Here is a 20,429-nt window from a genome sequence, read left to right as displayed (position 1 = left end):
TGTTGTGATAGACAACCAGACAGAAAATTAATAAGGAAATACAGCACTGGAACATAAACCAGTTGGACCTAAAAGACCTATACAGAAGAACTCTCTATCCATTAAGAGCAGAGTATACATTTTTCTCAAGTACACACACAACATTCTTTAGATAAACTGTATGTTAGGCCACAAAGTAAGCCTTAATAAATTTTAAAAGACTGAAATTATACAAAATATTTTTGCAATTACAATGGAGTGAAACTAGAAATAACAGAAGGTAAACTGGGAAATTCACAAGTATGTAGAAATTAAACAACACACTATTGAACAACCAATGGATCAAAGAAGAAATCACAAAGAAAATTAGAAAATACTTTGAGACAAATGAAAATGAAAACACAACATAACAAACTAGTGGGATACAGCAAAAGCAGTGCTAAGAGGGAAATGTATAGCTATAAACTCTTACGTTAAAAAGGGAAAGATCTCAAATCAGCAATCTAGCTTCACACTTTAAGAAACTAGCAAAATACGAACAAGCGAAGTTCAAAGCTAGCAGAAGCAAGGAAATTATAAAGATTAGAAGGGGCATTACATAAATTAGGGAATAGAACAATAGAGAAAAATCTATGAAATTAAAATACGGTTATTTGAAAAGATCGACAAATTGACAAATCTTTAGGTGACTTAATAAAAGGGAGAAGACTCAGATACCTAAAATCAGAAATGAAAGTGGAGACATTACTACCAATATACAGAAATAAAAAGGATTATAAGAGAGAACTGTGAACAATTTTACACTACCAGATTGCATAACCTAGGTGAAGAGGACAAATTCCTAGAAACACATAACCTACCAAGACTGAATCATAGAGATAATCTGAATAGATCTGTATATTAAAGAGCCTGAATAAGTAACCAAAATACCTCCCAACAAAGAAAAGCCACTGACCAGATGGATTCACTAGTGAATTCTACCAAACGTTTAAAGTAGAATTCACACCAATCCTTCTCAAATTCTTCCAAAATATTGAAGAGGAGGGAACAATTATTAACTCACTCTTTGAGGCCAGCAATACCTTGATACCAAAGCCAAAGATACTACAAGAAAAGAAAACTATAGACCAATATCCCTTATGAGTGTCGATGTGGAAATCTTCAAGAAAATACTAGCAAAGTGGACTCAGCATATTAATAGAATTATACACTAAGACCAAGTGAGATTTATTCCTGGCACGCAAGGATGGTTCAACAAATGAAAACCAATCAATGTAATAATCCCACTGTAACAGAATTAAGGAGGAGAAAGCCTGGTGATCATTTCAATGGATGCAGAAAAAGCATTAGACAAAATCCAACACCCTTTCATGATTTAAAAAAAATAAAACACCCAACAAACTAGGAATAAAAAGAAATTTCCTATGGATAAATGAGATGTGGTATATACATACAGTGGAATATTGAGCTTTAAAGAGGAATTCTGATACATGCTATAATATGGATGAACCCTGAAAACATGCTAAACGAAATAAACCAGACACAAAAGGACAAATGTATGATTTTGCTTATATGAAGTACCTAGAATAGTCAAATTCATAGAGGTAGAAAATATAAGTTGTTACCTGGGGCTGGAGAAAGGGGAAATGGTAGTTAAAGTTTAATGTATACAGTTTCCATTTGGGAAGTTGACAGAAGGAGATGATGGTGGTGATGGTTGCCCAACAATGTGAATGTGCTTAATGCCTCTGAACTCTCCCTACTGTACTATGCCCTTAAAAGTGGTTAAAGTGGTAAATTTTATGTACATTTCATCACAGCTTTTTTTTTTAATGTGAGAAAAAAGGAAAAAAAGTAATTTGAGTTCTTTATGTCATATGGATATTTACCTCTGGTTTATTATGTATGTTGCAGTTTTGTTTTTTAGTCTCTTGTTTTTGTCTCTTGGTGGGATCATTTATTTAATATTTTTACAGTTTGAGAGTTTTAGTTAAATTTTATTTTCATCCTATTTGGCATTTTTCAGACCCTCTAATTGTAAAGAATTATATTTATTTCAGAAATGCCTTGTGAGATTTTCTTGTTTTTAGATTATTTTCATCCTCTCACTGTCTAGTCTTTGCTTCTAGAACTCAGGAAGATTTTAGAAAATCTGGAATTATGTTTATTAACTCTTTTTTGTTGTTTCCATCTCTTTAATCTTGTATGCTCTTCTCTGGGAGAATTCCTCAACTTCATTTTCTAGCTTGCTAATGCCTCACTACTGTCTATTCTTCTAGTTAGCCGAACTACTGACATTTCTATTTTGACAATAGATAAAATTTTGACAATTTTTAAAAATATTTCCAAGATCTCTAATTTTTTTGTTTTGTTTTCCCATAGTAGTATTTATTTTCCTTGATGTATTGCCCTCTGTTACCTTTCTAGAGGTATTGTTTATATTGCTTTTAACCTCTCCTTCTGTTTGCTCTGTTAACTAATACAAAATCAGCCATAAATCAAATGAAGTTATGCTAAGGCCAATAAAGATTGTTTAGAAGTTGCAAACTTGTGAACTTAACCAGTTGTTACTACTTATGTGATTTTGTGTAAATTATGTAACCATTCTAAACCTCTGTTTTCTGTATTTAACGATAAAACTTTAATCTCAAATTTGATTCATAGCTCTTCTCCACTCTTCAGCACGTTTGGCTGGCCGGCCTGCCTCCCTCCCCTCCTCCTTTTCCCTCCCCTCCCCTCCCCTCCCGTCCCTTTCCTTCCTTCCTTCCTTCCTTCCTTCCTTCCTTCCTTCCTTCCTTCCTTCCTTTATTATTGAGCTCCTACTAAGTGTTAGACACAGAGAACAAAACAAAGTCTTTGCCCTCATGAAGCTAACATTCCAGTGGAGGCATAGATTGTATCTGTCAGTGACCCTAGAAATGTGTAGAGGAGACAGAGAGACTGCTCATCACATATGTCTCCACTTTTTTGAAACCCAGCCTCCTCCAAGATGTTAGGCAAGGAGAGGGGAGCAGAAATAAAGTCTCTTTGCCTTACTGGATGAGATTACATGAGCAATGGCTCCATCAAATGTTGATAACCATTCCTGTGAACCCTCCCTAAATATTGATAGTCTCTTGCAAGAGTAGCCACATCTTTTGGACGACCTCTAGCAAGTAGCATACCGTGCACCCTTCCAATACATGCTGGTTTTTGCCCACCCACATGCAGTCATCCCAGCAAGACCATATCTTCAATCTCACCTCTGGGCTTTGTACTAGAGGATCCAGAAATTCATGTAGGTGCCATCTTGGCCCACTCTACTTCTGAGAGTTCCTAAGGGAAGGAAGGCTTGCAGAGTGGAAAGAGTAGTCTCATTTCAAAGAACGACAGGCCCCCAACACCAACAGCTTTATTTCTCAGTTCTTTTCTGATAAAGTGGGGGTGGCTGTAGGGGGTATGGATGGTGCATCCCTGATCGGCCTCTAATAAGTAAGTCCTGCAAGGAAGTCATGATGAAAACACATTGTCTTACTCCTCCACTGCCCGTGATAGATTTCCCTCACCCTCAGCTGATGGCTGGTGTCGCTTGCTGATGCCTCCTCAGATTGAAAATATGGGTGTCTTAATCTTGGTTTCTCCCAGAAAGTAGAACCTGAGGCAAAGCTTGTGTGCTGATATTTTGGGGGCAATAAGGGACTGGGAAAAGGAGGAAACGCCAATACCAGGGTGAGTTGTTGACTTGGCACGTGGGTCCACGTTGCCCCATAGGGTATATACACCCTCGTATTTGCAGGTTGCACGTTCGTGATGCACTCGAGAAGCCCTAGAACAGAACACGAGATTGATACATATGCAGCTGATTAAGGGGTAGGGTTAGGGGGTGTGAGGAGGAGGATACTGTGCGCTCCTTGTACTGTTCAGCTGTGCTCACGCACCCCTTTAAGTCCAGTCTGTCACAGAGACTTCTGGGTCGTGACGTGCCACCATCTCTGCAGAAGTTTTTGTACACGGGAACAAGTTACAGTCTCTGCTGCTGCATAAAGGCGTGATTCAGGAACACCTTACTCCCCTGCTGCCATAACAGGTCTCCCTCAGCCTTGGCCAGCACGTCGGTGGGTCCAAGTTGCTTGCCCCACTTCATCCTCGAGGGTCTGAGCCCCTAGTTTGTTTATCTCTCTTGAGCCTTGGTGGCTCCAGAGCCAGGCTGTAACTGGGAAACACCACATCTGGGAGTGGCGGTGAGAGGGACCAATTCTGCTTCCACCCCCTGATTCCTAGGACCAAGCGTGACGGCTGTGGAGGACATAGCACCATAGATAGGCCGTTTCACGTGTATCACACTCTGAGGGACAGTGCTCCGACACTGCAGAATTTTAACCCTGAGCTGCTAGAGTAGCTAACGCTTTAATAGACAATTCCGTCGTCCTGTTAAGCTGTCTGCTTCTGGACAGCGGGGCATATGGAAGAACCGGCGGATCGGGTGCTTGATTACCTTTCTGTTGTTGTGACTCCTTTGCTATGAAACGGGCCCCTGAGTCTGAGGTGGTAGTGTTGGGTAGGGTCTCGTAAGTAAAGCAGGCACTGTACAAGCCCTGAAAGGACGGTGCTGGCAGAGGTCCTGAGGATAGAGGAGGAAATCCAGCGTCCATGGAGACGTCAGTTCCAGCCGGGCCGAATCATGCCCACCGTAGTAGCAGGGTCCGACGTAGTCGACCAGCCGCCACGTCTGCTCAGGCAACGGTCCCGATTTCATCGTCCCTTCTCAACTGCTGGCAGGGTGGACACTCAGCAGTGCCAGTGGTTCCCTCGCCTCGGTGAAAGGGAGTCCCTGCTGGTGGGCCCGTACATATCCTTCAGACCCGCGCTGTCGCCCCTCTTTCCATGGGCCTCTTCCGGAAGCACCACGACGGCCCAGGAGAGACACTTGTTGATAGGCACAGGATAAATCATTGTGTTTATCTAGTGCCTCTGAGGCACTAACCTAAGCATTAACATAAGACAGAGATCCCCCCACATTGTGCACACTTCCTAGGCCCATTTATATGCCTCTTTTCCAAAATTTCTTCTCTCAGCGTTTTTAATCTTGCCCTTCCGAGCCCCTAAGCAATTAGCCAGGCCATTGACTACTTCTCAGGAGCCTGTATCTGTCTGTACTTCATGCCCTTTCTCCCTCCGTTTAAGTAGACGGCCAAGTAAACTGCCTACAGCTCTGCCTGCTGGAATTGTTTCCCTTTACTGCTCTGCCTCAGGATTGTCCTTAATCAAGCACCACCCTCAGCTACCCACCCTCCCCCCACCACCACCAAATGAGGAATTGAAGGGGTAATATTGGTGTGATGTACCAGGACCGTCAGGGACATCTATGTAATTTACCTACGCCCTTTGGTCTTGTTCAGGCCTGGTTCCAAACAGACCGTTCCATCACATAATAGGTTGCCCCCGTACCTGCCCAACCTGGTGACTTGGTAGACTTGACCCTTTTCATTTTGGACACGTCTGACTGCGTCAGTCTCCTGATGTCCCGTGGGCAGGTCCTCTGTCTTTACTAGGGCTGCTAGCACACCAGGAGCACACGTGGTTCCCTGCCATGGAGGGCATAGCCTCGCTTCAGAGCCCTAGGGCTCTGTGTTGCAGTTCTGTTCCTGCCTTTGTCTCCCATGGAGACCCCCGGTTCCATCAGACGTGCTGGGTCACATGGCCTGTGCAGCAGGGCAGCTCGCACCACAGCCTGGACCCCGCAACCGAGGCTTCTTTTGCCCTGGATTCCACTCAAAACGGAGCATTGAGATTATTCCATTAACAGGTCAGAGCAGAATTTCCAGCTGCAGCAGATGTTTCCTCCAACAGATAGAGTCCTACCTGTTGCTTTGCCCCCTTCTTAGCGCCAGGGAATGCAAGGTACAGCAACTTGTTCTTTACCGTAGAGGGGACATCCCAGAGAGCCTCAGGCCATCAGACCTATTCCAACTTTTCGAATGTGGCCGACCCAGAATTTTCATGGCATACATTTGACTTCCCAGGGTGTCCAGAATACTTGCCATTTTCTGTTCACCAAATCTTATTTGTATGATGTCATCAGTTTACTACACTAACATGATGTTCTGTGGATAGCAAGTCCTTTTGGACTCTGGGACAGAACAGAAAAGTTAACAGCCTCGGGACATGAAATACAAGCTGCTGTCCTTCCCACCATAAAAGCCAGTTACATTTTATCCTCCTTACTAATGGGAATTGAAAAGAACACATTGCGGGGGAAGGGGAAGAGAAGAACCCTCAGACCAGATCAATAGCCATATGCCAAATGCTAGAGGATGTGTTGATCTGTTCCAGTCAAGGACCTACATCTTGCCCGACAGCTAAGATTAAAGCTACCACTCGAGTTAAGTTGACGGTAGTCCACTGTTGGCTGTCTCGATCCATCTCGCTGAAGAAGGCCCATAGATTCGTTGAATGCAAATGTAGTGGAAACTATCCCTCCTGCCTGCTGTAATTTTGATGACTACCTCTGCATTTTCCCTTGGTGTGCAGCATTGTTTCTATTTATTATCTTGTCCCAGGGGTAGGGGATAGAATTGTCAGGGGCTCCCACTTGGCCCTTCCCACCATGATGGTTCTGAGAAGATTTTGGAGGTCACCAGCTGCTTTGTCAAAGCTCTGAAAGCAAGTAACGGAAGCCAGCAGATTCTACAATCTTTGCAGTTACCGTTGCCCCCATGTAATAATTCGTGTTCCACCACCGCTTCACCACCCCATCTCTACCAATCAATGGCTGTAGTCCTTCTCGCCATTTCACTAATGAGGGACCCCCGTTGCAGAATCTCATTCTGTGTGTCTAATCTCTAGGGCCAGTCTCAGTATTGTGTCCTAGCCAGGGTTACCTCCAGAAATCGGCCTGAGACGTGAGCTCATTGACCGTCTATTTTGAGGTGTGGTCCCAGGAACAGAAGGAGGCAGTTAACGCCAAATGTCTATAATTAAGCTGGTCACCACTGTGGGCAACTGAGGCTTGACTGTGCTAGAACCTTCTGAAGAGCCATGTACGATACACTGCGAAATTGTCTTGTCAAGGGACTGAAGGGGGAGCTTTTACTCACCAGCTCCTGTGCTCCATTAGTCACTGGATTAAGTGGGGTGTTAATTTCTCACACGTAAATGCCACACACCCCAGCATCCAGGAAGCCCACAGTGGGAAGCAGGAGCTGCCTGGCGCAGCTGGTTGCCGTAATAACGAAGTAAAAGTGGGCCGAGGGGACAGGGGCCTGGGCACAGGACATGGTACCATTTGTCTTTAGGTTTTGGCTTTGCTGAGTTTCAGGGGGCAATGAGAAAAATCCCACTCGACATCCTGTTACACAAGCATAAGTGATCTTACATTATACTGGAAGTTGTTTGTTATCCTGTGTACTTGAGATCACAGTCACCAGTAACAGCACCAATACCTCATTTTATTTGCTGTTTGTATTGTTACTGCAAAAAAGAACCATGGTTTTGGTAATAGCAAACTCCTTAGCCTGAGATTCTGTTTATAGTCTTTCCAATAGGATAAAGAGCTGAATTGGTCTTTTTCTGAACCAAGTTCTTAGTAAAGCTTGGATACAGTTAAACTTTTAATCCAAATGATTTTTTAAAACTCAAATCTACATATAAATATATTGCTAATTTCTTTCATGCTCATCTAGTCCAAATGGAACTGCCTTTTTTGTTATTTTTGGCTGGTTACTAAATATTTTGGAACTCTTGTTTTTTAGAAGTTCCATTTCATATTTGAATCAATCCTTCCTTTTTTAGTAAGATTTAAGCTTCTATTTTTAACTGAGCTATTTTTAGTGAGATACTAGTAAGTAGCTATTTGTAATGTTGAATTCTAGAGTTTTAGAGTGGAACATAGTTTTTTCTGTTTGTTTCATTTTTTTAATGTTTATTTTTGAGAGAAAGCGAGTGCGCGCATGAGTGAGCAGGAGTGGGGCAGGGCAGAGAGCGAGGGAGACACAGAATCTGAAGCCGGCTCCAGGCTCTGAGCTGTCAGCACAGAGCCCGATGCGGGGCTCGAACACACAGACCGCGAGATCAGTACCTGAGCCAACGTTGGATGCTTAACTGACTGAGCCACCACGGTGCCCCTAAAGTGAAACATAATTTTCTTATATTTAGAAAAAGCCCTTACAATATTTCTTGCGAACTATGGAAACTTTTCATACACTTAAATGACTTTTAAACACGTTTAATTTAGTAACATAAAACATGAGAGCTACACACAAGGGCTGAAGAATCAAATTGTACTGTTACCGTATTTATTTACAGATAAAATTGTTTATGTAGTCATCTATAGAAGGTCTTTACAAACATAATTAAAAAGCTGAAAAAAAAAGTGGGTTGGCAATTGCATTTCACGATATCCCATGCAGAGGGCAGCAGAGAGCTTGGCTATTGTTTTCTCTTTCCCATAATATGGCTTTCCTGGCCTAATTTCCAATTGCTGGTTATTATTCCAGACAAAAGTAAGTGAAAACAAATAATATCTAGACCCAAAAAAAGTAATGATTATTCTTCAGCTGTAATTAATCTAAATTCCAGAATTCTGATTTCACATGAAAAGGAGGAAAAAAGGTAAGTAGCCTTTTTCTATACAAGGGAAGCAATGTTATCTTTCTCTTTACCTTCTTCATATTTTAGGAAAGAAAGCATTGAAGGCTGCCTACAGGCAGGAGAACAGAGCTTATAATTATAACTGGTCTGTAGAAACCTGTATTCTCATTAAAAACTGGTATCTGTTACAAAGCTGCATTATTATTTCTAGAAAACTCAGTTTTTAAGTTTATAAATTCTAGATTTTCCACACAAAGAAAAGACACTTAACCAATCTGTGCTTCAGTTATGTGATATGTAGTATTTATAAATCATACTTTGGGGCGCCTGGGTGGCTGAGTCGGTTAAGCATTCGACTTCAGCTCAGGTCATGATCTCACAGTCCATGAGTTCGAGCCCCGCATCAGGCTCTGTACTGACAGCTCGGAGCCTGGAGCCTGCTTCAGATTCTGTGTCTCCCTCTCTCTGACCCTCCCCCATGCATGCTCTGTCTCTCTCTGTCTCAAAAATAAACAAACATTTAAAAAAAAATTTTTTTTAATCCTACTTTAATAAGATCCTAATAACATTATGAAACAGTTGAAATAGGATCTCTTCTAAAACTTAAGCAACTGGAACTATTTTGCTGTCTTTTTACTTGCCTGCCTTGTTATAAAAAGGCTCTAAGGCAAATAATGTCTCAATTGTTTTATGATTTCCTTCTCTGTAAAATGTTGACATTTATATCACAAACATCGCCTGGGACTAGTTGCCCAGCTCCCAGAGGACGACCGGTTCCGGCCTCACATGCAGCGTGTACCACACGTGTGCTCGTGGCAGGACATTTCCAGTCTCACCTGGGAAGTGGGTGACAGGAGCTGCGAGACCAGTTTGAAGCCTGTCCAGCCACTGATTAACTCTGCAACTTTGGGCAAGTTTCGAGACTGTCAGAGTCCCGGCTTCCTCCATCTGTAAAATGGTGCTCATAACACATACTTCATAAAGCTGGCGAGGTGAGATTGTGCAGGAAACTCCTGGCACGGAGTAAGGACACAAGTTTCCCTTCTCTTTTTTCACTGCCATTCTGCAGTTTCCTCCTAAGAAAACTGAGGAGGATGGGTCAATGATCTCAAAGGACCTTTTCAGCCCTCTGATTTCGGGGAGCATTGTTAGAGTCCTGAGTCTCTCTGGCTCATCACTCGGCACGTGTCGAACATCTCGTGTTCATTGTTGCTTTTTTAGATGCTATCTACAGTTGTCTAAGTTATATTTAGATCACAACCCTGAACATTCGAAACGAAACAAAGATTTTAGAGTTGGTGAGCTGGGATTTTTGTGCTGTGACTGTCACCGTTAACCCTCATTTGGCTCCTGTAGGCTTTCTATTTTTACATTTATGAGACTTCTCCCTTTACATCTTGGGTCCTCAGCTGCAGGAGAGAAATGAGAGGAATCTCTTCTCATCATCTTGGCCTTACCTCTGTCAGAACTAGACAGAAAAACAGTGGAGAAAGATGTCAGGGAAGAGACCATGAGATCACCCTCGCAGCTTCTTTCCTGTCAGCTGTGTGCAAGCCCCGTATCCCTTTATGAGGCTCAGTGACCATCAAGTTTTTGGCCTCGCTTCCATCATTTTTGGGCCAACGTAGCCAACGCAACCAGACTGCTGGGTTCTAGCCTGGCCCCTCTCTAGCTCTGAGAGCTCGAGCAGGTGCGTGTTGCCCATGATCGCTCGGTGTTCCACTTTCATGCTGCATGGTGCTGTCTGCACAGCCGCTCCCGAGGCCAGCTACGTCACCCACACGCGTGATCGGGGGTCAGGTAACGAAGGGTAGGCGGCGAAATATTCGCAGTCACCATTACTTTTTTAAAAAGGCTCAGAGCCAAAAGATGAATTATCATCGAACACAAATTACATTGGTGTTTGCAGAGAGAAGAGCAGCACTGATGCCTCCTGCAGCCCTTCGTGGGTTGTTTTCTGCAGATTGTCATCATACATGGTCTGTGCCCACTATTTCTTCTGCCTCTTCAGCCTCTGTAATTGATCTCCTGTCCTCAGCCCACTCGAGGTCCTCATTAAACATGTCAGTACCAAATCCATGAGTCTTTTCTTACCCTTTTAACCTTTTTGCTCAATGAACACCTTTTCGTCTGCTGGCATCTTGTTATGTTTCTTTTCTGCTGACTTTTCCTTTTGCAAAAGTCTTCTTCCCTTGGCATTTCTCCAAAGTTGGATCCTTGGGCCCTTGTTCTTTTTGTCCAGATTTTTTCTCCCAAGCATCTCATTCACCCATAGCTTCCACTCTGATCCCTGTGTATGTGACTCCCCAGTCTAAGTCTGCCCTCTGGCCTCTTCCAAGTCCTTGTCCAGCAGTTCCAAGTCCTAGCTCAGTTTTTTCATTTCTTGCCCCACCTCAGACTCAGATCTAAAATGAAACTCTGAATTCTCTTTCAGAGCTCATTCTTCCTCATTTCTTTATATGCATTAACTGTTACCCCTCCTAACTTTAAAATTGTAGGCACCTCTGACTTGTGCGACATACCCTTTTCCTTTCCCACTGTCCCTTAGCGCCAAGTTCTTGATACTGGATTGTGCTTTTTGCATTATGTGTCCAGTCATCTTTCAAAGCCTCTGAAACGCCAGCTTACAATTTAACTTTCAGTATCTGTCACCTACTCAGTAAAATCCTCTGCTCATCCCTGTTTACCCACAGCCCGTGACCACAGTCTGGGTGCTCACTCCTTCATGCTCTTTTGGGAAAGCCTTGCACTTTTCCCTTACCTGGACCTGTGAAGAACATAACATGGCCTTCCAGGTACCACTCACATAACATCTTACAGCCTCTCCTGTAGCATCTTTCCCAGCCCCCCCCCCCCCCCCCCCCCCCCCGGAAAACTGCCAGAAGTGGTTCTCCTGAACTCCTGTGGCACTTACCAGCTAACTGTACCACTTCGGAATTTTCGCAAGCTTTTATTACTTATCTCTTTGTGTAGGCTAGTTTTACATAATGGTCTGCTAGTACTTTAGAGCAGATGCGAAACCTACTTTTTGTATCCCCCACATAATCTAAAATAGTGCCTTCCACATAGATTTCTCAGACTTCTCTCATCCTAATAAATCCTAAGAATAGAATTTTTTTTTTTTTTGCAACTCACTGGCATCATCTTCATAGTAGCATCTAGTTAAGATAAAATCCTACCTTTCAAGATAGAATATAGTGCTTTCTGTTGAGGAAGAAAATCTTCTTAGCACACCTACTAAACCATCATAAGCAGTGCTTTTCCCCAGAGGAAAGGATTTCGACTACAAAGTTGGAGACTGTCACTGGCACGTGACTTAGGGCAAGTTAATTCACCTCTGTGAACCTCCTTGCTCTGTAAGGTGCAAGACATTTTAAGTAGCTCTCGTGAGTTTTTTAAATTTCTTTAAATGTTTATTTCTGAGAAAGAGAAAGACAGAGTGTGAGCAGGGGAGGGGCAGAGAGAGAGGGAGACACAGAATCTGAAGCAGGATCCAGGCTCTGAGGTGCCAGCACAGAGCCCAACGCGGGGCTCGAACTCATGAACCAGGAGAACATGACCTGAGCCGAAGTCTGATGCTTAACCCCTGAGCCACCCAGGTTCCCCAGTCTTGTGATTCTTTTAGGACTATATCAAGATCAGCTAATTCAGAATAAAGAAGGACCCTGCTATTAGAACGAAATCACCTTTTTTTGTATTTATGTTAGAAAACATGTTACACAGATACAAAGTTTTTAAAACATAACAGAAAAAAAAATATCTGCCCCCAAGTCTGAGAAATGCTGAACTTTAACATCTTAGGGGGCCCAGTTCTTTACCCATCGCCCTGTGGAAGAGTTACGTTAGGAACGGAATGAACTGAAGTGTGCTCACTGCCAGTCTTAACAAAAAATGGTGGCAACTGGTGGAAAAGCTTAATCTCACAGTTGTGAATATGCTTGCACTAAAAGGACCCTGAATAGTCAGGCTTTTCTTTGGTATATGCACTTAACTCTGAATTACAGTTTTCTTACTTGAAGTCGTCAAGTTGTCCATACTGAATTCCTTTCTAGGAAATCGGGTTTACAGGAAAAGTATCCCTGTCTGTGGCTAAGTCCTAGAGTAGGTAACGTAGATCAGCAATTAGTTGCCCTTCCGGGATGCTTTTTAAATCAGGAAAAGCCTTCCATTAACCCAGTTTCCTTGAACCTTCCCGTCTTACTGGAGAAATTCCCAACCTCTTAGAAAGCTCTCTCCCGCGCAGAGAAAAGGGAGAAGCCTAGGTGCGCCCGGCAGTCAGTTAACTGGGGTCACGTGGCCGTAGGTGCCCGCCCAGCGGAGCCGGTCCGCGGTGGGCCCCGCCCCCGGAGCCTGGAGGTCCGGGCGCCTGCTCGGTGCCGCTGGCAGAAGCGGTCGTCTCCGCCGCCGGGACGGGCCTGGGCAGATGGCCGCCTGGGGGTGCCGAGCACTCGGAGGACCAGCCCGTGTGCCGGAGTAGGGCTTCGCCGCAGGGCTCGCTCGCATGTGGATTAACTCCAGAGGTTTTAAGGGATACTTGGGAAAGCATGGTGGCTCATGATGAGATTGGAGGTCTCCTGCCCATTAAAAGGACTATCCGAGTCCTGGATGTTAATAATCAGTCCTTCAGAGAACAAGAGGTAAGACCGAAAGAAAACTTAAGCCAGAGGAATGTTTTCTGATTCCACGGAACTTTTAAGATTTTTAACGATAGGATTTTAAACTTAACTTTTGATCTGAGTGTTGAAATACGTGATTTTTATGCAAGTGGGAAATGCGTCTGGCTCTATGGCTTAAGTTTAGAAACTACTGTGCGGATAGGTTTAGATGCAGCACAGCTTGAGTGTGCACAGATTTCTACAGAAAGAAAAAGATTGTGAGTGTGCACGCTGCTAAATTTGGTTAAACTGGTCGCTTTTCTGATGCTTAACACATTGTTCTTTTTAACTTGCAGTTAGATTACCTAGTCTGAGGAACTGCTTTATAGGGTAAAAGGAAAAGAAGAATCCCTTCCTTTCAAGTTCACACTCGTGAACAAATTGCAACCAAAATGCTATCAGACCTAGTGCTTATTTTTTTCTTTCCACATCTAATAAATTTGTTGTGTGCAGTTTTTTTGTTTTTTTTTTTTGTTTTTTTTTAGAAAGAAAAATACGTTAGAACATTTAGACCATTGAATCATTACTTAGGTACTTCTCCCCTCTTAGCTTTAATCGCCTAAAGTCACTGCGGTTTTTAAAAGTCTTTATGAACATTTATCAAAATAAATCATGATTTTCGTGCCATTTTATTTAATTGTGACAACTGATTTAATCTTATATGGATATTCTATTTATACTGGTTACTACAATATATATACTGTATGGTATATATACTGTCTTCTCACGCGATAGAAATAGTGTTCCTGGGGGCGCCTGAGTGGCTCAGTCGGTTGGCGGTCGTACTCTTGATCTCAGCTCAGGGCTTGCTCTCAGGGTGAGGAGTTCAAGGCTAGCTTTGGACTCCACACTGGGTGTGGAGCCTCCTTTAAAAAAAAAAAGAAAGAAAGAAAAGAAATACTGTTCCTGTACTCAATTAACTATATACTACTTCTTTTTTTTTTTTTTTTTTTTTAATGAGCAGCAGGCAAAAGTTTATTCTAGCCTAAGATAAGATCACAAAGTAAGAATAGTATGAAAGCTCTCTTTACAGAGAGGGGGCATTCCAAAGCAATGCCCCAGTTGACTATATACTTCTTGTCTCAATTGTGGTGATAGTTTGTGGCTGTGTACTTATATCAGAACTTACCAAATTATACATTTTAAATATGTGCAGTTTATTGTATACCTCAGTAAAGCTGTGTCTCATGCATACACCTTGTGGTAGTTAAAACAGCTGCCCACTTCAGGAATTGTGCCTTTGTTTGGTGTACTTTCAGCTTTGGTGTTTGTTACGGTTTTGGTTTTCGCTTTTATGTTTCGGTTTTCTCAAAATGTGTAAGCATTTCCTTTGAGTAGAGCAAGTCCTACAGGGTCATCAGTGTAAATACTGAAACTGATTGTATTTCGGACCATCAAGAACTAGCCTTTTTTGTTGGTATCAGACACTGGCCATGTTACTGGCACACCTTTATTCCAAAGACGAAAAACAACAGGAGTGTTGTCAGGTTTTTAGTACTGGCAATACCAGCCTTAAATAAATGATTAAATTTGACTAAGAAAAATTTCTGTTACTAAGTAGAAAGGGAAGAAATCCTATGTGATCATAACTCTTTTATCTTTTTATAAATAATTTTTTCTTTTCAGTTTTCTTATTTTAAAGCTCTTGCCAAATAGAGGAAAAGGTTATTCATCCAATAAACCAAACAAATAAACCCAGATTTAATACTTTTTTTTTCTTTTTAACTATGGTTTTGTTTTTTTGTTTTTTTTTAAGTAAGTGCGCCCAGTGTGGGGCTGGAACTCACAACCCCAAGATCAAGAGTCACACGCTCTACCGACTGAGCCAGCCAGGCACCCCATACTGTATTTTTTTTTTTTAAGTGCCTTGATTTGGTTGACGGTGGAAGAGACCTTTCTATCCTATCCTCTTTTGTGACATCATTAGTAGAAAAAAAAACCTTTCTACAAAAAAAAAAAAAAAAAGACTGAGTTCACAACAGAATTTTTCTATCTTTTTGCTTTTATATGCAAGATACATCTCAGTAAGAGACTTCAAATCCATCTTAACAATTTTCTGTTTACAACTGGGTTATTAAAATAAATTGATTAAAAACTCAGTGTAAGAGTAGATATCCTAAAATAAAAGAATGCATGCAATTGCCTGGCTAAACTAGATAATCTGGTTAAAACCTAACCTAAATAAACAACATAAATTTATGTTCGAGGGTTTTGGGGTATTTTTCCATTTCAGTGAACTTTGGCCCTGGTGAGAGGTTGGCTCCAGTAGAAAGCTCTTGAGTGTATAAAACTTGTTGGTATTCCTTGTTTATTCGCATAGATTTTTCAGATTGTCTTTTGAGGAGGGTGCATAGTTTCCCCATCTGCACTCATTCTTTAAGCTTTTTGTATTCACCGTAACACTGTTAACAGCACTCCAGAACAAAAATAACAGCAGTAACGAAACCATTATGTAAGCCTTATTTTGAGTGATGGTAAGAAAGGTAAGACCCCTACCCTCTCTTCCTTCATCACCTCCGAACACTGGGCCTGCTTTCTGTGTGTGCAGAGCGGCGCACGTGGGTATAATACCAGTTCTCGAAAAACTTGGTCTTTGAAATAGTTTTGTGACAGTGCACATGTTTAGGTTCTTAATAACCAAACCAAGATCATTAAAATGGTTCATCTGGACCTCTAAGGAAAAACTCCTTTTGGTTATAGCTTACATAGGCCAAATCCTATGTTTCTAAAAGGGAGGTTTTTGTCCAAGCCTTCAGGGTGACCCTATAACATAACAGAGGAAGGTCTAATCCATATCACTTTTCCACAAAAGTTTTCTGTATATTTTTCTCAAATACTGTATGTGTATCCTAGAACCAGAAGTGAGACATATTCAGTGTTACAACTTTACGTTTCAGCTACACTTTATAAGTTACTAAAATTTTTCATACTCTTGAAATATGTACGTTAAAAGTTTGTGTTGTGTCTCCTAAATATTTATCATCTATGTCCTTTTAGTAAGGCAGTAAGGCCTTTACTTTTGGATCCCCAGAAACATGTGTGAAAAGTACAGAGGTGTCCTCCCCTCCCCGCCCCCCACACCCCAACCCATGTTTCCTGATTTAGTGCCGTACTTACAGGGACGTTTGAAGAGTCTCCTACTGGAGTGACTGAGCTAGCCTGCACTCTTACCAAGACATTTTAGATGAGGTAAACTCAGGAGACTACCATATCCTCTGAAGATGTCACATCGATGGCCTTCTGAAGGGCTGCAGAACATATTTAACCAGCACATACTGCTGCGCATTAGTAACTTGCCACCCTAAATAGACCACGTAAACAAAATCTATATCAATTTCAGAAAGATGCTTTAGATATATTTACATTTAATTATCTGAATCTAAATTCTGTAGTTTAAACCTTAAATACCACATAATTTTGAGTTCCTAGGAAATTAACAGTTGAACATAACTGATCCTATAAAGAAAAGGATTTTTTATCATTACCTTGATGTTGTGTAATAAAAGATACCAAAAATCTTTTCCTCCCATCCGAACTAACTCTTCTTTTCAAATTCATCGGGAAGAGCACCTTCCAAAGCCGCTTTAAATTGAAATTAAATATTTTGTGACTTAGCAGAAAGTCAACTTTGTTCTGCTTTAAACGGGGAAGAGGAATTAACCTCTCTTTCCAAGAAGGAACAGAACTTTCTGACAGCTGCTTTGTTTCTAGTTACCATTGGCCTGTCTTACTTTGTGAGGAGGTAATTATATCTCTGTTCAAACAGAAGACTCTTTGTGCCGTCTACACTAAATGGAAAGGAATGCCTCGTGCAGGACCTTCTGTCGTGCATGTGTCACTTGAGTCTTGCACAGATGTGCGTTGGAAAGGCGTTCGCACATGTCCTTGGCCTCACAGTGCGTCTGTCATTTTCCTACATATCTTGAAGGTTTCTTTTTTAGTGCATTTAACATTTGCACGTGGGTGGTTTTGTATTCAAAGTTTTACTTTAGGATTCATTCTTTTGGTGGGGGAGGGTCGGTTTACAACACTACCTCTTACGTCCTTCAAAGACCTGCTCTGATTCTCTCCACAGCCTCCTCACTCCGTAAGTCACGCTCCCTTCTGGTACGTGTGTACCTGTGCGTGTGTACCTGCGGGTGTATACCTGCGGGAGCTGGCTCAGGTCTCCTTGCCTCACTGAATATTCAAATCATTGAAGCTTCTTTCTGGAGGATTTTGACTCTTTCTGCCATTTTGTTCTTCATTTATACTAAGGGAATTATTTTTACTCCATTTTCTGACCCCTTACTTGAGTCATATCAATGAATTTTTAGAAAGAATTTTCATCTGCCCTTTTTAAATGCTAATTTTTAAGTGTTGTCTTTATCTTTAATTTTAATTTTATTTTCAAGTTCATATTTAATCGTATGTCCTTCTGAACTGTCAGCAGAGTTATTTTGTCAAGTGTGCCACAATTGTCAAAAGCACCAAATACAAACAAATAATTACACCCCTCGGACATGAAAAAGCTAGAGCTGTGGTATGATCTGATGTCCTTTATTTCAGTACCTGTATGAGTCACCTGATGGTATGCCTCCATTTTCCTAGAAGTAAAGTGAGAGTAATACAAGCTGTAAAAAAGCCTTGAGATCCTTGAATATCAAGTGATGTTTGCTAACCTATTACAAACAATACATGTAAAACAATAAGTATTTCTTCTAAAATTGTATATATTTTTCCTTTAAGTGAATAAATTGTTTGAGAGAGAATCTTATTATTCCAAAATCCCAGTGTTTGTGTACTAAGTGGAAATATTTCTCAGAATGTTAGTAATAGCAGAAATTTCATGTGTTCCAGGCCTCGTTCAAGCCATTTAAACATATCTTATTTACTCTTCATAACAACTCTGGGAGAGAAGGTCTAACATGAGCCCCATTTTACAGATAAGAGAACTGAGGCCCAGGATATTCCCTAGCAAGTGCCAGAGCAGGCTTTGGACCCAGTCCATCTGATTCCAGAGCCCGAGTGCCCTCCTAACCACTGTCCTGCCTCTGCTTGAATACAGGGACACTCTGCCTTCAGAGTTGACCCTTTCCAGGGCAGAGATGTTTATTTAGAAGCTGATCCCTAACTGAAGTATTTAAGAATGAAATGATACAGTGTCTGGGATTTGCTTTAAAATAGGTGAAGCAAACTCTTACATCGAAAACTGTCAAAGCTGAGTGATAAGCACGTGGGACCATTATGCTGCTTTTCACTTTTGTGTATATTTGAAATTTTTCATAATAATCAGGTACTTTTTAAAAGTGACTGTAAATTAATTAAACTAAAAAGTTCTATGGGATTCTGGAATCTAATTCATTTTAGTTTTTCTTTTGTTAATGATAATATTCTGTTCTCAAAGTGATACTCACCTGGCCTTTCTCATGCCCTTTATTTTTTTTCATAATTTACTGTTACTCATTAGTGTTCTTAGCATTTTAACAATAGAGGACAACATTCAGGACACACCTGGGTGGCTCAGCCAGTTGAGCGTCCAACTCTTGATTTCGGCTCAGGTCATGATCCCAGAGTCATGGGATTGAGCCCCATGCAGACTCCACGTGGAGTATGGAGTCTGCTTGAGATTCTGTCTTCCTCTGCCCTTCTCTTATGCACACTCACACACACACATGCTCTCTCACGCTCTCTAAAATAAAATAATAAACTTTGAAAAGACTACATTCATTTCCAGAGTTCCATATTGCTGCGTTTTATAATGTACAAATACTGGTTTTTTGAGAGTGTTCGACTTTGTCCAAACTTGTTGGAAACCATTATACCTGAACACACATTTAGCGTAACCTGTTTTTGTTTTTACAGGAGCCAAGCAATAAAAGAGTTCGACCTCTCGCCCGGGTCACATCCTTGGCAAACTTGATCTCTCCTGTAAGAAATGGAGCAGTCCGACGCTTTGGTCAAACAATTCAGGTAAGCAGGGGTGGGGCTAGAAGGTGAGTAATGTAGGAAGGGGGCTTTTCAGAGAAGCCTAAATTTGTGTTTTCCTTTGAGTTGTACAGTTTTACACTATTATATTTAAACATACATTTTTTTAACATGCTGATAAGGAATATTTTTACCAGAACAGTATTTACATAACCTCATTATATTAAGTTACAGCTTATATCACAGCAGAGTCTTAAATAGTTTTTATCCCCAAAAGGTAATTCTGACAGATAATATTTTAGAATGATAGATTGAAGCTTGGACAGATAATTGTTTTATGCATTGAGAAATCTCAGAACTTTGTTTTTAATTTGTCTTTCTAATTTTTTTTTTTTTTTTAAGAAAAGAAGAGAATAATTACTGTCTCCTTTAAATCTTCTCTTTTGTTCACCTCTTTTTTGTTTGTTTGTTTACTTTTAAGTCATTTACCCTTCGTGGTGACAGCAGATCCCCGGCTTCTGCCCAGAAGTCCTCGAGCAGATCAACAGCCCCCACACCTTCCAAAAGGAGAAGCAGTGTGCTGTGGTCCGAGATGCTGGACGTCAGCATGAAGGAGTCTTTAACTACCAAAGAAATCAAACGTCAGGAGGTGAGCTAGCATTCAACTAAGAAATCGTCTCATACTAAAAAATCGTCTTTTTTTTAAACGTAGGTTTTCAGAAGAATAGCAAACTAATGCCTAAGGCAAACTCAGCTTGCATTTTTATATTTGAGTGCTAATTCGTAACACATGCTGAGCAGGAACACTGTAATAGGTGGTGGTCATCAAAGTTAACTCTGATGGGGTCAAGTTCTAAAGCGTGTGGCAACCACTTAATGGAGATTCCATTCTGAATTCTGGTTTTCAGATTGAGTCCCTTTAAAGAGCGCTATTCATAACATCAGTTAAATAATTCATGATAAGTATCAATTGTATATAATTTTCCTTTCTCGAAGGAATGACCTACAGTGTTTGCTGGATTTTTTTTTTTTTTTTTTTAGGCAATATATGAAATGTCCCGAGGTGAGCAGGATTTAATTGAGGATCTCAAGCTTGCAAGAAAGGTCAGTAAATAACTTTTTATCATGTGCTCTAGTTTTAAAAAACTTTATTTAACAAATTATAAAGGATAAAACCTTCTTCTATAGTTTCACATCTCTTCAAATATGAATATCAGTAGAGCCTGTTTGAGTATTAACATATACTTTAGTTTCTTTGATGTGTAATAAATGAAATCCACGCTAGCTTTTATGTAGTCAGTCATGCTTGTGTTCAAGAAG

The 20,429-nt window shown here is 41.2% G+C and overlaps 1 protein-coding gene and 1 long non-coding RNA gene across 3 annotated transcripts in view; one reads left to right on the top strand and one right to left on the bottom strand.

Annotated features, from left to right (window-relative positions):
• LOC128774971 (uncharacterized) overlaps positions 1-20,429 on the bottom strand; it is a 256,264-nt gene that overhangs the window by 193,682 nt on the left and 42,153 nt on the right. The gene's annotated exons all lie outside the window — the stretch shown is intronic.
• NET1 (neuroepithelial cell transforming 1) overlaps positions 1-20,429 on the top strand; it is a 60,273-nt gene that overhangs the window by 34,443 nt on the left and 5,401 nt on the right. The window contains exons 1-4 of one of the 2 annotated variants that reach the window (XM_019460892.2): positions 12,910-13,184; positions 19,047-19,154; positions 19,591-19,758; positions 20,151-20,213. In XM_019460892.2, coding sequence (XP_019316437.2) covers positions 13,092-13,184; positions 19,047-19,154; positions 19,591-19,758; positions 20,151-20,213 — 432 coding nt within the window. In that variant the 5' untranslated portion in view covers positions 12,910-13,091. Of the gene's footprint in view, positions 1-12,909; positions 13,185-19,046; positions 19,155-19,590; positions 19,759-20,150; positions 20,214-20,429 lie in introns of those variants that run through there. The other variant, XM_019460891.2, reaches the window with a different exon arrangement.

The sequence above is a fragment of the Panthera pardus genome, unplaced genomic scaffold (assembly GCF_024362965.1).
Source record: "Panthera pardus isolate Hobbes unplaced genomic scaffold, ASM2436296v1 HiC_scaffold_6, whole genome shotgun sequence".
Classification (NCBI taxonomy): domain Eukaryota; kingdom Metazoa; phylum Chordata; class Mammalia; order Carnivora; family Felidae; genus Panthera; species Panthera pardus.
The sequence above is the reverse complement of the archived record's forward strand: the minus strand, read 5'-3'. Positions and strand labels throughout refer to the sequence as shown.